Source organism: Sinohyriopsis cumingii, chromosome 6, assembly GCF_028554795.1.
Source record: "Sinohyriopsis cumingii isolate HCF-2022 chromosome 6, ASM2855479v2, whole genome shotgun sequence".
In the NCBI taxonomy this organism is placed as follows: Eukaryota; Metazoa; Mollusca; class Bivalvia; order Unionida; family Unionidae; genus Sinohyriopsis; species Sinohyriopsis cumingii.
The window spans coordinates 140,111,543-140,129,828 of record NC_142966.1 but is presented as its reverse complement, the minus strand read 5'-3'; the positions used below and the strand labels follow the sequence as shown (position 1 = coordinate 140,129,828).

Sequence of the window (18,286 nt, the reverse complement as noted above, 5' to 3'; positions counted from 1 at the left end):
AACTTCGAAAACTTCAACAGGGATCATCTGTTTAATAAAAGTAATAAATCAAAACAGATGACATTTGATTAGCTCAGTGTGACTCTACATGGTTCCAATATTGTGGTGCACACCTATACAGGCATGGCCATAGTGATTATATTGCTCCTGATGAGCATATCGTGTTTAATATAAAAGACTTGATTAAATTTGAAACGGACCAGATACAATAATATCTGGATGTTAATTTAAAACGTTCATCCATAAAAATTATTCCATACCTCCAAATACAAATACTTCGCATAGGATAACAATTTTAGGGTTTCCTGAATTGCCACCGCTCAGTTCTATAGAAACCGATTCGCCCAGTAATGTTGAAAAGCCTGTAATGTTTACGTGTAATCCGTTAACTGCTGGAGCGGTATAGACAGCCATTCCTGTAGAATTTACCCAAAATTTGACTTTAAATCCCGACAATCGTCCTGAAAGAAAATAAGTATTTTCTCTTAATCTGAAGTGCAGGACAAGGAATTTATATATATATATATATATATATATATATATATATATATATATATATATATATATATATATATATATATATATATATATATATATATATATATATTTATTTATATATAATTTGCTTGCTTCTAATCAGTAAGTGTAAGTTAAGAGGCATTTTTCAATGAATGAATTACAGTTGATTTAGCAGATTTTATGTGGGCTATTGCTAACAAGGTGTCAAAATATAAATTCAGTTTCCCGGAGTGCAAAGATCCTGTCAGTCGGGATTGTCGTTATAGTAACTTCGATCTTCTTAGAAGAACCAATTGTATTTTTTAAATCAAGCAGTAGTAGAGTAATTATTTTGCTCGAAGTGACCTAGTGGCAAATTGATACCCATGTGCAAAATAAACGTGTTAGATATTGTTTACCCACCCACACCCGAGAACAAAGATTTAACTTCCGTCCTTTAGGGGCGTGCGCCTAAAATATATTAAGCAACCTTTAAAGTGCTGTCTTGCTCAAAGGTCCACCCAGCCACTCGGAGTTACTTTACATATGTTATTTCTAATGCAACAACGTGTTTGGGCACAATTCACCACCACCTTTATCGTTCATTAAATAAATATCTATGAAGTAATATACAACTTTAAAATGGTGCTTATTAGTAAAAAGATACAGGTGCAAGGCTGAAACTAGGAAGCAATGAGATGTATAGGATGTAAAGGAAACACTATGTGAGTACATACTTCCATACTCATACTGCAAAGGTAGAAGAGTAAATATTTCTACCCATTTTGGAACTGCGGGACCGAAATATCATCGGATTTGTATTGGCTGTGGGATAAAACATTGCAGGAAAACTAAGAAAAAGAAAAAAAGGCAAAAAGAAGTTTATAGTGATACTTTGTGAGTTGATAGCATGCAATTCAATTGTATTTAGAGATTGTTTATGACGAAATATACGCATCAAGTAATATAATATACTACATTTGGACTTAAAGATTATGTGTAATAAAAATTCATGCTGAGCTATCTCTGACATTGCAGATTGAGCAGATAACAGGGTCAATATGTTACGTTGATTGAGCTGTACAAAGTCGACATACGCGTTTCAACACCAGGCGCAAAGCTGATTTTACAAACAGAACCTGAGATCGAGTTAGCCAATGAGCCAACATTTGTAGTGAACATGCTAGCATACTGCGTAACGATGAGACTGAGTAAATGGTTGTCCGCTCTAATGCCTTCGTACTGCGGCAGACTGAAAATTACATTCTCAAGTGGGCAGATCACAATTTACTCTCTGCAGCCTAACTACAGGACACCTCAGTCAAGGGTACGGCAGCACAGTAACCTAATAAGATCCCAGTGCAAGAAATATTGTCTCAATACAGAGCTTCAAAGGAAGCATAACGAACTTGTAAATAGCTTCTCAGAGCTTGTTGAGTTCAATACTCACATCGTCGTTGAAAAAAATGCTGACCCGGGTGGAAAGTGACACACGCCTACCCATTAAGAAATAAAAATGATGAGCCAGAGATTGCATTTAAAACCTGCATGTTTAAAGCGGGTGGCAGATAGATGCTACCAGCTCTAACCAACAGCCACGTGCTCAAAGATTAGCCGTATGAGAAGAACCATCAACGCGGATAAGAACCTATCCTAAAGGCTATGAACCCTCGTTTGCGAATACGATAAGTATAACTTTAATACTCACCGTACTGAACTTAGTCATAAACATGATGAGTAACGTGAACCGCTGACGGAACCACGAAAGTACCAGCTCAGGCTCCTAAACTAGAACCGGCGCCATCGCCCACATGCACACCAGTCCATTCACCATGATAAGAACTGACTGGGATGCTGAAAATACTAGCAAAGGAGCGATGGCACCGCCTGCAATGATCGGGTCAATCGTATTGGGACCGCTAGCAATACCATTGCCTGGCTGTCCAGACACCTACTTGTGTTTGTCATCACAATTGCTGTTGCGTTCTTTGCCATTCTCTTCTCTCCATTTTGTCTAAAAGAGGAAAACAAATGAGAAAGCTCTGTGTTCTTTGGATAAACTAGATGATTAAATGCCTCACAGCGATATCGCCCACAACTAGCGCTATTTAACTACGTAATCATCTTTAGCTCTTTTTCGTACAAACAAATATTTAGCCTCATTGTCATGGGCAATATATTCAATGTGTGGACAACAAATAGGCACAACCGTAAACATATTGAGGACGGGGTACCATATGTGGGGCCTACGTCCATATTCTCCAATAACTCCGACATAAATATCTGTCGTTTCAGCCCAGTTTGTTGATCACGCTTTTGTTGCATTCCATATTTTTATACAAATTATATCCTTTACTGAAAAAGCTTGCATATAATCATATCAATTCTCTTTATAAAATCCTTTTTTTACATTTTGCACTGAGGGAGACCATGCCTATGAGTGAGAAATCTCTTTGCTTGGTAGTAAACACTGAATATATAAACACTGTGTGCCACCTCTGGAAGGATGCTAAACAGCAGGTAATTGCAAATGCTTATTTGAAAACCAATGGTCGTTCTACAAACGGCGATGATAACTTGATTTCGTCAAATCTTCATCTCACCGTCGCATCTCCAGTATTCCAATTATTCATAATATCTTTGAACGTAACATCCGGCTAAATATACTTATCGGCTATACATCTGGTTGGGAAGGATGCTTCTGGCGTCCTGCCCAGCACATACACATCGAGGCTGAGGTTGTAGTTAAAGACGCCACCGCCACTATAGTTTGTGTCTCTTAAAGCGAAGTACTTGTGGTAATACCATTGTACTAGTAAATGTACATGTGTTGGTAATCTCTGTGTATGTTGTACTGACACATCCTGATGTTGGGCCTGTAACCTTTGAATTGTTGATATGCACAGACTCAATTCGTGTTAAATACTCAGGAGGTTACCTACAAATAAAATGGTTCAATATTTTGGCATATCTTGGCAACAGCTAGTTAAGTGCAGTTAACATATCCGCAGGCTAGACTACAATATATATTATTATAACGTAGATATGTTCAAGAAAAAAAAAAGACACGCTAGAGTGCACAATCACCCTTGTTATCAAACACCAGTGATGAGCACAAAATGAGCTTACGTGGTCTATTTCCTTTTTTCTTCCCGTGATGTTGTTTTATTAAATTTCGACCGTACTGTAAGATTGTCCGTACCATTGCTTTCATTTAGTGGCTACGCATCCCGTACCATCCAAATAAACAATGTCGGCCAACCTCACCAAGCAAGTAAGACTGGACTAGCTGAATGTCTTCTTGAGACGGACACGTGCTAGTACTTTCCACTCATTTAAAAGAGGATGTAGTTTAATTAACCGCCCATAGAATCGTATCGGTCAGAGTAAAGCTAACGCGGAAAACGCTTAAGGCTTTTATATCTAGATTAAAACGCAATTTGTTCACAAATATCCTCGATTTTGCCATCACCAACAACAATGCCAATATCAACACCACAAACGATAGCTTGTACTTTATCAGCCTCATTAGCATCCGTGGTGACAATACTTGGACGACGATTTTGTTCTGCTGCCCTGTCTGGTATTCAAGCAAAGGTATGTTGCTCAGTTTTGCCTCTATACTCAATGCCTGGTACGTCATCAGATGCAAAGGAACTCAATGTCAACACAGAGTCAATGGGACTCAAACCACTATAATGTTCTTCGGGCTATTCTTCGCCACAAATGTGGCAAGTAATTACAATCCACATAGCGCAAAACATGCCTAAACCATAGCGATAGAGCGGACACTTGAGTCTTTGGTGCAGGTCTGAAATACCGAGAAAACGATCAAAAGCAATATTACCTCTCCTATGGCGCTCTGCGTCACAACTCCTACATTGAAAATGTGGTATATCTCGAAAAGGTCTAAGCCATAACCTTCTCTTTAGGGTATATAAGGTCCTCTATGACTCGACTCACCAGACAAAAAGAAACGAGTAATCTTGGAAACAAATAAGCTTTGTCGCATTGCAGTGATCGGTTAGAAAGAATAAAAACGCACAATCAATAAACCTGTGAATAGAAGGCACGCTGGTTGTGAATATTGGCGAACGTGTCGATGGACAGGTTTAAGACCGTACCATTATCGGGATTAAAGAGACAGGGATAGATAGGAAGTGCATGTCCGTAAAACTTTCATACCACGCTGCTCATGGAGGAATTAAAAGTACAGCTGTACCCAAACCTCCAAGCAAACATTAGTGTGCCTGTAAAGAATCTGCGAGGCTAAACAGCAGCACGATCTTAGCAAAACGTACAGGCGTGCTGCCATTATGCCAGATAAACTCGACAGCATACTTACAGCTGTGTCTGTGTACATTAGTTGGAAAGCCCAAACACAAGACGAAATCCAAATCCTGGCTAACGCGAAGCTCAATCATTGATCTCCAAAGAAGAGTTTAATCTTATCCTCTATGAAATCGAGAAACATAAGACCATATAAAGCGAAATATGGTCCGCGTCACACATTGCACACCCTAGCAGAATGTGTTAAAACTGTTTTCATTGCTCTACTCTATACGTCTGCATTAATTCAACAGACAAGCAGTAATAGTAGGCTTACGGTTACACTTATTTGGTGTACTGTTAAAGGCCTCATTCCATTCAGTAAACACGCGTCAATAATGGGCTTATGGTTTCACTTAACTATGAAATCTCAAAACATATACAAAATAAAAGTTAGATTCATTTTATATTGTGTATACATAGCCAAATGAAAAGTACAGTTTACACATGTATAATCCAACCAAGCGGTTTAATGAGCAGGATATCAACTTAAATATTCCCAAATAGTTTTGGCTGCCTCAACCCGGTAGGGATGGAGGTTTGGGGTAAATTCGTATTAGGGGTGGGTGAAAACATCTAAAACTCCTATTTTACATATGGGTATACATGTGTTACCAGGACAACTGAGGCAAAACTCATCATTCTACTACTACCAATGACAGTGAGGAAAATCTATTTTCTTTTATTATGAAATGGTTTTAAGGCACATGTTTTCACTTTCCTCCATCTAGTTTATTTTTTCTTCGTAGTTTTAACATTGCCAGCATAGGCTTCTTTTTGCAATATTAGTTGGCTGTTGAGACAAAAATCTATTTAAGACACTAACGACGATACCACTTTACTGTCCTTTGCAAAATCATTCAAAGTCTTTACAGGTACATTTTACAGTTTATAATGTGTGAGGATATTGTAGTAATTTATAATAGATAAAATATCTGTTTGTCAAGAGCCAAGTATAATGTTAATGTTGGTATTGTCTGTGACGGTGCGTAATTTGATTGTTATTTCACGAACCGAATTCATATGAGGTAATACTCAGCTCATGAGATATGCAGGATTTTCGAAAACTTCTGTTCCAGTCAGGCGTTTATTTGACAACTGGTTAATGCACACTTTATAATGTACACATAAGCCGATAAATCAGTTATAGTCCTCTTCTACGGAGGATAAATGGTGTGTGTGTGTGTGTGTGTGTGTGTGTGTGTGTCTGTGTGTGCGTGTGTGATTTGGATTTTTAACGTAGCTTTAACAATGTTTCAGTCATATTGCTACGATGTCTGCAGTGTGGTAGTTTAAAGTGAGGCATCATGCCGCAGACATGTAGCATGATGTCCCAACCAGTCACATTATTCTGACACCAGGCCGACGAGTCCTAACACTAACCTCTTAATGCTGAGCGCCAAACGAGGCACCTGTTAGTACCACTTTTGTAAGTCTTTGGTATGACTCGGCCGAGTCGGACGTACTAACCACTAGGCCACCGGAGCAGTGATACATGATGTAATTACAACACTATTGACGAGATGAAGAATTTGATATTATGTTATGTATATCTGTATTATGCCTTGTACTTTTGGTGAGTGTCTGTCGATTGCACGGGATCTATAAATAGGTGTTTACAATCCTTAATATTATTATTTACAATAAAGGTGTGTTCGAGTTTGGAGAAAATTTCCATGGGATGGGTCAGTCAAGTGGGTTCTTTTACACGTCGGATATTGTGAAGTATGTCACTTAGCGAGTAGGAAAACAATTGCGATTGAGGACTGTATGGGTGTATGTAATGAACTATATATGGTGAATTCATTCCTCTTTCGAATGTTTGTGTGTTAACACCAGTCTGCAGATGTGTTTAATGTTTGTTTAGGTATAATTTGAGACTAAACATTTATCTTGGTTATTCATTGGACTTACAAATTGCTCGTTGGACTAAAACATTATTCTGGGGTTATTTTGGATTTATTCACAGGAGTATTGGATACTTCAATTGTGATAGGTGAAGACTGATGGCATATTAGCACGTTCGAGGACCCAGAATTACATTTGGAACACTCGATTCTTTGGAACTTGCGTAGAACTTTTGGGGATTATTTTGGATTTAATTTATAATGATGTAAGTTAAAGTTTCATTTACTTTTTTACTTTAGAGAATTTAATTATTTTATAAAATGTTTGTTTTGATTCTTCTTCTTACTAAGTTTATGACCATAAAATCGTAACAGTCATAATATAAGTACGATATGTATTTAATGCTGCATAAATGAATCAGATATATTTATCGTACATGACCACCATTTATCTTACATCATCACCATGTATCATGTACGTCTAAACCATGATAGATTGTCTTAACTGTTGAACTGCGTTAGAGTTGTCAATTCAGACAATTTAACTTGATTTCTTGAAAACATTATGTCTTGAATAAATATTTTTTTTAAATAACAAATTTCCCAACAACATTACTATATCGTTATTCAAGTTTATGCATATATACACATATTGTGATTTGCCCATCGCGCGTAAATAGACATATAATTATGTTTTCAACATTACACTATTATTTCTATGCTCTCTCAGATGATTTTCCATATATCAACCAAGATTTAAATAAGAATGAAAACACCAGAGGAATACTAATAACAGCAAAAATACACGATATTAAGATGTTAGTTTTGTTATAAAACATTAAAGGGAAATCTAAGATCGGTAAATGATTTATTCATCATGGACCACTGTATTATGTGCCTTTTAGTTTACCAAAGACAGTGGTGAACATATAACCAGGGGTGTAACTGGGGTGAGTGAGAGGGTGAGATAGTTTGTTGGTAAGTATGATTGTTTGATCTTAAAAATGACTTGCAAATAATTGTGCCAAAGCAAAGGTAGTATGCAATTAAAGACTTCATGATAAAACATGATATTCTTTTCAAACGATCTTAAGACATGGGTGGAATTACTAAGCAATATGATTTGCGATTCTTCTCTCCTTACCAGTCATCCTGCCCCTCGCCTGCGTCAAGTTTGACGTCGTACTGACGATTTACAGTACACTCGTAAAATTACCTTCTTGTCCGAGTCTGTTCACAATACGAATTTGATTTATCAGAAACACATGACCCAGATCTACTCTCCACCAGGGTGAAACAAAATCAATGGAACCATTCGTATGAGTACAGGATCCGTAGGTGAAGTTTGGACTGGTTCCTCCATCTACTCCCAATTCAGGCTGGCCGTCTGCAATTCTTGCCGATGATTGCGTGGTGTTACGACGATACGCCAAATTACGACCTTATGTTAATTAGAAAATTTTGAAGAAAGTGTAAGAAATTCGAAATGAACGAACTATATATTGCACATTCAGCATGATATGACTTTGTAACAATGGTTTTGGAAAACAATAATAATAATAATAATTATTATTATTATTATTATTATTATTATTATTATTAACAAAAACTTCATTTTCTGAGAAATAACACATTTGGTTCAGAATGCCAGCAACATGTCTTACTTGCAGTTCTCATATAATAAAATATTAGAAATATAAATACGACATGCATATACATGTCAAACAATCCTCTTACCAGCGTCTGACGTAATCGCATGCAATTTGTTGAACATGGTATAATTAGAAAGAAGGAATTTGTGAAGTGTGCTCTTACAGGTTATCTGGATTTTACCGAAATAATATCGACAAAAACAATGAACTAAGTCCATTTAACGGGACTCGTACAAAGCTTCAAAGCTGATAACTTGTTTTTTGTAAAGTATCCGAAGTGTTTCGCTGACATATAAAGAATGAAAGGGAGACGAGTCAATCTGGCAAAATCTACATTTTACACAGACCGAAGCAGACATTTTACGGGATGTATAGTCTCCACGTGACCCATGATATGTAAAGAAATGTAAATGAAGTTAGATAAATTAATATTTTGCAAGTATTTTTCAGATTATTGACGCGAAATACTGAACGTATTTCGATTGCTTGTTAAAAAACCCACGAGGCTGAATTCAATAAACGTATTAATTTCTGTTTTGGGCTTTAGCGCTGTCGTTGTGTACAATGCAAATAACATTCTTCAAGAGTTGCGAACATTCCAAGAAATATTCGAAAAAAATCAGTGAAACAATAATCAATGATTTTTTCTTAAGGACTACAGTAAGGTTCAATACCACCTAATTGAGTCAATACATGTAGTGATAAGGATTATATTTCTAAATTAGTCATCAATATGTGTTGTAACATAAATTAGCAAGTATCAGTACTTTTAAATACTTCGCACATTTGATTAATGTCTAGAAATCCATTTAACCTAAGAGGACATACTGTAACGGTTGTCAGATGGCCAGAAATATTCCTCCTTAGGGCAACTTTGGAACTATACATTACCATTTCATCATAACAAACATAGCAAATGTGTACTCCAGTTTATGTATATATGTATCAGTGTCTTACATATGTAGTTGTATGTCATGTCTTTGTCACTCACATACATGTATCATATCTTGGCTGTTATTAGTCTCCATCAAAATTACTTACTTACTTAATAAATTAATTAATTTTAGTTACTTTCGACAATGACCATAATAAAACATATACGTCAGATAAAAGAATTAGCTGTTGTCATTTATGACGAATATATATAGAAAGTATTTAATTAGATCTTCAATTTTGCAAATAAAATGTGAATCAGTTAAAGACAGTCATTGCTTTCTTAAAATGTTAGTTATAAAATGTATGAAAATGATATTCACCTCCGAATATACGCAGGTCACACAGAAACGCCCATGTCATACTACCTAATGATGACATCCTGACTATGGACCCATATATGGCATCTGTACATGAGATTTGAATCTCACCGTTGGATGGAGTGAATCCACCATCGCTGACACAATATCGACCACTGCTGACTGAACTGTTCTTTATTTCGACTTGAAATAGTTGGTTGTTATCTGACAAAAGATAAGACTGATGTGCAGTTCCTCTCAACATTACTTCCATTTAGCTCACGACTGAAAAAGTTCAGTAAAACACACACACACACACACACACTATATATATATATATATATATATATATATATATATATATATATATATATATATATATATATATATGTATGCATGTGTGTGCGTGTGTGTTCAAAGAACTTTGACAATAGACATGCATTAACATGCGATTTCATTGAACTATATTGAAACTAACTTGGACTACTGTTTTGCAGAAATAATATTCCATGCATTTTCTAAGGTGGATGCGATTTCAGTTTATAATTACAGTTAGCATGCTTTTCGCATATTTCAAATATGTTGCCTGTTGTTGGGACGGATTTTTTTACATATTTAGAGGCGATTTTGCCACCAGTGTCTTTCTCTCATAAAAGTTTCTTCGCTCAATCAAGCAATATATTGCTCATTTCTCTTTCAGAGACTCCAAAAGCGGTAAGTATTACTTGTTACGTATATTTGATTCAATTTATATTTAATTTAATTTAATTATTTGCAAGTTTTAAAATCTTTTATTTTCGATTTCATTATGTGTCAAAATAATGTAGTTTTGTTTACTAGGAACTCGAAACTTTTCCAGAACATAGTTTAATCTTGACTGTACATTTGTAAACCCCTGAAGATGACCTAGTTCCCGACCTTGATTTAGAAATTCAGTGAGAGAAGTAACCAACGTTTTATTTGTGTCCTATTCTTAGAGTAAAATGATTGTTTTTTGTCAAGGTCATTCTTGGACTACGTGCATGTATACGTAAATACTTCTCGAAGGTTATGGATAGTTGACCCTCATCCATTAATTTGTTTTGCGTTTCGAGTTACTGCATAACCATTATTTATAAATATATTTATCAGTCGGGCTTCTAAACACTGGGACGTAAAGGTATTTTTCTTGTTGTGTCAGTTTGGATTTATTTTAATGTTTATTCGAATTATTTCGATTCAAACGGATTAATTCTTTTTCCTGGAAATATTTGATTGCTCATACAGAATTCTCGAATAAAAACATTTCATTAATTTAAACACCGGATTATTGTTTGTGAATAACACGGAAATGTAGACATTCCAACACCACAAATGATACAATATACGTCATCGCCTTCCAGCTTAGATTCTTAGTCGGGAATCGAACTTGGATTCATTAGAACATTTCATTATTAAGACTTCTAAAATTTTCTTCGTGGATTATTCTTGGATAATTTTCGGATTTGATTCTTAAAACCATAAGTTCTTATTTTTCAAGTTTTACAGTATTTTTCAATGGAAATAAATTATTTGTTAAAATTTTCAAAGCTTGTTGATTTCATTTTTTTGTGTGTGTTACTGTTTATTCGAGTATAAACACGTAACATAAGATACTGAATACATGAAAAGCACCGTTTTCCTGAAAGAAAATGCAAAATAAATCCTTAATATATTTAGCTTTTCGCAAACATATTTCACTTAAAATTTTGGTATTTCGTTGTAATAAATAGTCATATGAGTAATCAGTGAAAAATTCAAGAATTCCAAAGCAGCAAAGGATATAGCTTGTGTTATCCGGCCTTTTTCAGCCTTTATCGCTACAGAGTGGACAGCCAAACCAAGTCAGTAGGGTGAGAAGAACACGGATCGAAGCGGAGGCGGGGATCAGAAAAAACGAAGTCTAACGAAAACATGCCGCTAAAGTATGAGGCGCTAACGGTTCTCCAAATGTTGATAAACGTACTTTGGATCAACAAAAACACGACATGCTTGTAATTTAGTTATGTACAAGCCTAGGCGTCATTTTGACGTCATTCTTATCATGGTGTTATAATTCTGATGATATCAACACTTTATGAGGGCATGAGATCAAATCAGATCTAAGCAACCGCAATGGTTTAAATGTATTGTTACTTTCTTTCCAGTCTACAAAGATCATTGAAAATCGATTAAACGAAATAGTTATTATCATAGCCATGAGATTTGTAGAAGTAATCTGATGTGCGTGGTAAGATATTTTGCCAGATGCATTGATGCTTGGGAATGTGCCTTATTATATATTTCATTAGGACATGTATATGATCACAAAATATAAGCTATTTCCTAAAGCCACAACAATTATTAATGTCCTAGTTAAGTGTCTTTCTCGATATTATGCTCCTCCAAGTCGTGATTCTCATACTTTTTGTATTCTGTGATCGTCACAACAATGTGTATAATACTTACGCATTTCATGTAGTGTTACGATTAATCCGGTAATTGTATATTTTGTTTCAAGGTTAACTTCCCACCATATGCTCGTCGATCCAGCGGTAACATTAGTGCACGTGCTGTAGTTTCCGTCAACTACTGAAGAGGGATCTCCAGAAGATGACTGGGTCGCTGGTTTACTGAATGCAACGTCTCCTGCAGGCCAAGAACCAATAATAATGTATATGGAATAAATGATACTCGAGTTTGACTGCGGTACTTATACCATAACTAAACATTATTAAAGCGTTGGGTGGCAATCTCTCGCGCAAACATAAAACAGATTTTAGATATTTCTTATAAATCTAACGCAAGTATTAAAACTCGATTTGCTTTGTTTTTAACTTTTTTCCAATATCGAAATTTTCAACCAAGGTGGGGAACATGATGTCATATTGAACCTTAAAGAACACATGAAACCCTGGAGTCTTTTATTTCAGTTTATACCAACCAAAAGTCTGAAGCAATAGTCATGTCTATCACAGACAGCATGTCCTTAATATTCAATAGAAAAATCGACTTCGCCGCCATCCAGCAGCTGTAGTGTGAACACCAGCTCTTTCTTGCTTTTGCAGCAGGGTTAAAACATACTTCAAAGATTACATTTGTAGATACCTCAATGCTTGTTACCGATCAGATAAATATCAAAAAGGATGATGTCAGTCACAAATTTATTTTAGACTACATACTGAAAAATTGCATTTAGTCTTTGTCGTACATCATTGTAGCAGTGTATTGATATGACTCTGCCAGAATGAAGACTTTACGCCATATCGCACGCCATCTTGCCCAGAATTCAAATTATCGTCAGTAGAACAGAAAGAAAAATTTATGCAAATAAAATGATCCCAGAATTGCAACAGCAAATAGCAGGATAATTTATTAATATTTGAGAAATATGAGCTATTTATTTACAAAATTGCAAAAAAATAGAGATGGTTTTAGGTGGTCAATATGTTCTTAACTTACATTTCTTACTGAGGGATGCAGACCTCCCTAAGACGAATATACATACATACATATATATATATATATATATATATATATATATATATATATATATATATATATATATATATATATATATATATATATATATATATAATCTCGAAAAAACATTTGAGTCTTTATTAGAATTAGGTCTGAATAAGCGACAAAAGGTAGAAATTATACCAGCTTATTTGCAGATGAAAAGCTGGAAATGTCTGAAGCAAATTTTAAGTGATTCGATACAAGGGGGTAGAAAAAGAACCCTCAGAATATAGTAACAAACTGTTTCCAGAAACAACTTGAAGCTACACTTATCCTGCATTCACACACCGTATTGGCATCCTGGTCCCATCCATCCGTCCGCACAGCCACTTGTACATTGTCCGCTCACTTCTTCACATTGTTCTGAACTGTTTTTACAGTTACATTTGTACATACAGTGGGGTCCGAATTGAAACTGTTCGTTTCTGTATCCGCCAGGAGAACATGTAGAATCTACAAATATTAACGCAGGACCTCCTTGATTAAACGATTCAAATGAATGAATACCTTAATTGATGGGTGAATTGATGTATGCATGAATCATCCTAATTACCCAGATAGATTAGTAATTAAAGCTATTATGTGTATTTTATGCCACGCAGAATAATATATATATGCTTAACACCGCTCCTGTGGCCTAGTGGTTAGAACGTCCGCCTCGGATGCGGGAGCTCGTGGGTTCGATCCCCGGCCGAGTCATACCAAAGACTTACAAAAATGGTACTAACAGTTGCCTCGCTTGGTGCTCAGCATCAAGGGGTTAGTGTTATGACTGGTTGGGCTGGTGTCAGGATAATGCGACTTGGTGGGACATCATGCTACATGTCTGCGGCATAATGCCCCAGTGCTAGACAGCACTATAAATTGGCACATTGCATACATCATAGCAATATGACTGAAAAATTGTTAAAGCTACGTTAAAAATTCAAATCACATCACATATATATGCTTAACTTTTGTCTTTGACTGTAGGTTTTATTTTAAGCTAATGTTCATTTGCGGATAACATGTTTACATAGCTAACTTTTGTTCGTAATTTTAAATCGTAAATAATATGTTCGCATAGATATATGAATTCAGAATATTCTAAAAAGAATCTGATGTATGGTTCCAAATATATATAACTCGCATAATGTGAATTCCAGAATATTCTAATGTGTCTGTATAAACAGGTTTTCCTAACAAGTATTTATTCTTATTTTATTCATGTTTTATTACCAGTCTGTTGATTCATTTGTAGTTTGTGTTTAGCTATAATCCGATAGTATTGATTTAAGTCATTCACTGGAATTGCTAATTGAATTCTTGTCTAAATGAATTATTTTGGAACTCTTGAATAGTCATTCAAAGATATTCTGGATTACGTCATCGTGGCACATCAGGACATTCAGGACTATTGGAATTCATTCAGAAGAGTCTGTACTTTAACGTCAGTTGTACCTGGGCAATATACGGATTGTCTAAAGAGTTTGCAAGTCAGGAAGAGATGTTAGGCATTGCTTAATCGTGATAAGGGCTTACTGAAAGTATGTACAGATTAGTCTGTTGTAGAGACTTTATGTCTATCGTGATAGAAGGCATACTGAAAGTATGTACAGATTAAACTGGTGTAGTGACTTTAGGTCTTCCACAATTAAAGTAGATTACGAGAAGGAAATTACAATCATTTTTATTTAACAACATAAGATTGCTATTTCATTACAATTAGATATGCATTATCTGTATATTGCGACGAAATTAAGTGCCATTTAGAACTTAAATGTATTCATAGCCATCACTGGGAAGCATTTAGAAAATAAATGTTGCAAAGAAGTTGCCGACAGAAAGAAAGGTTTGGTTCAGTTGGGTCGACTGAAATATGTAACATTTCTTTATTCAATATATGATACTACTGAAATGTACTCACCAAAGACAAATTATATATTAGATCGGCATGCCGACAGGAAAATTTAGTTGTATGTCAATGACTCTGCCATGATTAGTGGCCAACAATTTCTTTGATGGCATACCGTTCAAAGCTGGCTTATCAAGCACAATCTGATTTGATTGAAATGTAGCAATATTTTTTATGAGTCTATGTTCTTAAAATAAGTAACAGAAAAGAGTGAAAGCAAATTTAATAAAATTTAACATAGATTATTTCTCTCCCGAATACAACGTGAAAGCGAGTCAAAAGAACTTAAGGTAATGCGAATTAAATCCCAAAAAGAATCCAAGAATTACAGACACAAGTCCTAATAATATAATTTCCTGCATAAAACTCAAAGTACCGAAGAGATCCAAAACTGGAGGCGATGACGTGTCTGTTATAACTTAAGGAGTGTTGATGTGTCAACAGTCTTAAAAAATAAGTAACAAAAAAGAGTGAAAGACAGCAAGATTTCTAAAATTTAACATAGATTTTTTCTCTCCCGAATACAATGTGAAAGCGGGTCAAAAGAACTTAAAGTAATGCGAATTAAATCCCAAAAAGAATCCAAGAATTACAGACACAATTCCTAATAATATAATGTCCTGCATAAAACTCAAAGTACCGAAGAGATCCAAAACTGGAGGCGATGACGTCTATGTTATAGCTTAAGGAGTGTTGATGTGTCAACAGTCTTTTGTTGAATCCCAGTAATGCAATTCCAAGTTTGAATTCCTTATAAATTCCAGTGAACGTCTTTATCCAAAAATAATATCAGAGCACTTTTGTATTTTCAGAGAAAAAAATCACTTGAATTCAATAATTTGAACAAAATAAAATTCAGCCCAAACTGGACAAAACATAATACAACTTGAAAGTGCTAGATGTTGAAGCACTAATGACCAATTCATCACAATTACAAAACTATATAGTCTTCTACTTGACCTCAGGTCAAAATTAACAGATTCTAAAGAAAACCAATTACCTAATGAAAAATAACCTTCTAGAATGATCATGATGTTTTCAAAATCAAATCCATAACCAGTAAAATTCACTTAGGAAAGTCTAAAACATTCACCCAAATCAAAATATTTACTTCTTCTATTAATAATAATTCTAACATTAAGTTCATGAACATGGAGAATAATTTAGCTATGTATTATTTGTTGACATAAAATGAAGTAAAAAAAGAGAAAAAAGTCAATCGGGACTAGAAGAAATGAACTCAGTATTGGACATGGTCAAGTTCATCACACGATGTTACATTACAATATCATGTAATGAAATAAAATTATTTTAAAACTAACGAACAAACAATTAAATTAAATATGCATTATATACATACCTATATATATGGGGGTAATTTTACCTAAGAAACTATATTTATGATGATTTGAACAGCTAATCAAGTAAAATAATATTACATTCTTAATACAGAAACAGCATGTAAACACATTAAAGATATTATTATATTACATTGAAATACATAATCAAGTATAAATAATATTACAATGCAGGTAACATATTTTTTTATATCTATTTATTTATTTATTTAGGATTGCAAATATACACCAAATAGAACGGAAACTGCTATCACTGGATTATAAATGATAATACTCGAGAAATCTAACAGAAATTTTGTAAATATCAATAAATAACATTATAATACAGGGGCCCCGAGTGGACGAGTGGTCTAAAGCGCTCTTCGTTACGGATCACTGCCATCTCACCTCTGTCTGCGTGGGTTCGAGTCTCGGATTCAGCTAATGTGGATATGTGAGAAAGCTTGCCAGTAGCTTCTCGTGGGTCGGTGGTTCTTTCCGGGATTTTCCTGGGTTCTTCCTCCACCATTAATACTGGCCGCCATGTATAGCCTATCGCGTGCTGAAAAATGGCGTTAAACCCTACAACAGCAACAACAACATTATCATACAGGTCAGACAATTCCAATTCGTACGCTACAGATATTTTCGAACCCGGTTATGCGAGTAAACGGCAAACATCGTCTTCCTTGTAAGCACCGACCCCTATAATCCCGACCATGCACCGATAAGCAAAAGAATGATACGGTTGTGATGATAGGAGCTCCTACTCTTTAATTAGAAATTTGTTGAGTGTCATTGCGTTAAATATAACTAGAATTTCATCACTAAATCATACCTGTAATTCCTGTCTGAAAGATAACTGTATAAGCCAAGAGAATTACCAAGTGTAATTTCATTGTGTACTGTTCTTTTGACATGCCACGTCTTTCTACAGACTACAGGTCTGAGCGAATAATATAGACCAGGATGTAACTTTCATATTATTCTGGTTATATCATACACTTCAATGAGTAGGATGCATACCATCTATGTTCTCATATAAGACGCTTAAAAATGCAAACAAAATTGACCTACTCTGCAGTGGCATAATTTACCAGCTGATCAGGGTCTATCTTATTTATTTAACTGACTGCTCCTAACAAAGTGCAGAGACTAAGATATGTCAGCGCATTAAGCGACGAGAGAAACTGGTCTCCGCACTTTGCAGTAACACTCGTCTTATAAGCGTGTACAGACGGTATTGGGCCCTGGGAATCTTTTCATAAAAGACATGCTATACACTTGGTCACATGTACGCGGTGAACTGGGTAACCAGAAACCAGTTTCAAAGAAAAATAAATTACAAGGTGACTACCGTGATTTAGGGAAGAGAAACATTTACACGTATATGTGTTTTCCCATTGATACAATTGCAGGTGAAACCCCTCATTACTTGGTATTCCCACGCTCAAGATAACGTGAATTCGTTTATCTGTCATTCTCTCATTCCGTCTTCTGTTTCCTCCTAAAACGTTAGGTTGAATCACATCAAACAAAGGCCTTGGTACTTGTCCGTCTCCTAGCCATGTTCGGTAGAACTATTATCTTAAGCCTCCTCCAGAGGGGTCCCTGGGAGTGGGAGACAAAAGGTTAGATACACATAAATACAGTGATGATGTCTTTGTTATGCTAAAGCCGTTTATAAGAACGCGATAGGCTATACATGGCGGCCAGTATAACTTGTGGAGGAAGAACCCGGGAAAATCACAGTAAGAATCGCCGACTAACAGGAAGCTACTGGCAAGCTTTCTCGCATACCCACATACCGCTGCTGTGGCCTATGTGGTTAGATCGTCCGCTAATGTCGCGGGTTCGAATCCCGGCCGAGTCATAACACAGACTTATACAAATGACACTAATAGTTACCTCGTTTGACGCTTAGCATTAAGAGGTTAGTGTTAGGACTGGCCGGCCTGGTGTCAGGTTAATGTGA

The 18,286-nt window shown here is 35.5% G+C and overlaps 1 protein-coding gene across 1 annotated transcript; it reads right to left on the bottom strand.

The window, feature by feature from the left end:
• Window positions 1–109: 109 nt before the first annotated feature.
• Window positions 110–17,250, bottom strand: LOC149798120 (uncharacterized). The gene is made up of 6 exons (XM_089963207.1): window positions 17,150–17,250; window positions 13,369–13,533; window positions 12,025–12,204; window positions 9,583–9,783; window positions 7,891–8,115; window positions 110–461 (listed from the first exon to the last, which is right to left on the bottom strand). Exons 1-6 carry the CDS (start codon window positions 17,229–17,231, stop codon window positions 250–252), a joined length of 1,065 nt encoding a protein of 354 aa, XP_089819333.1. The 5' UTR covers window positions 17,232–17,250; the 3' UTR covers window positions 110–249.
• Window positions 17,251–18,286: the final 1,036 nt, after the last annotated feature.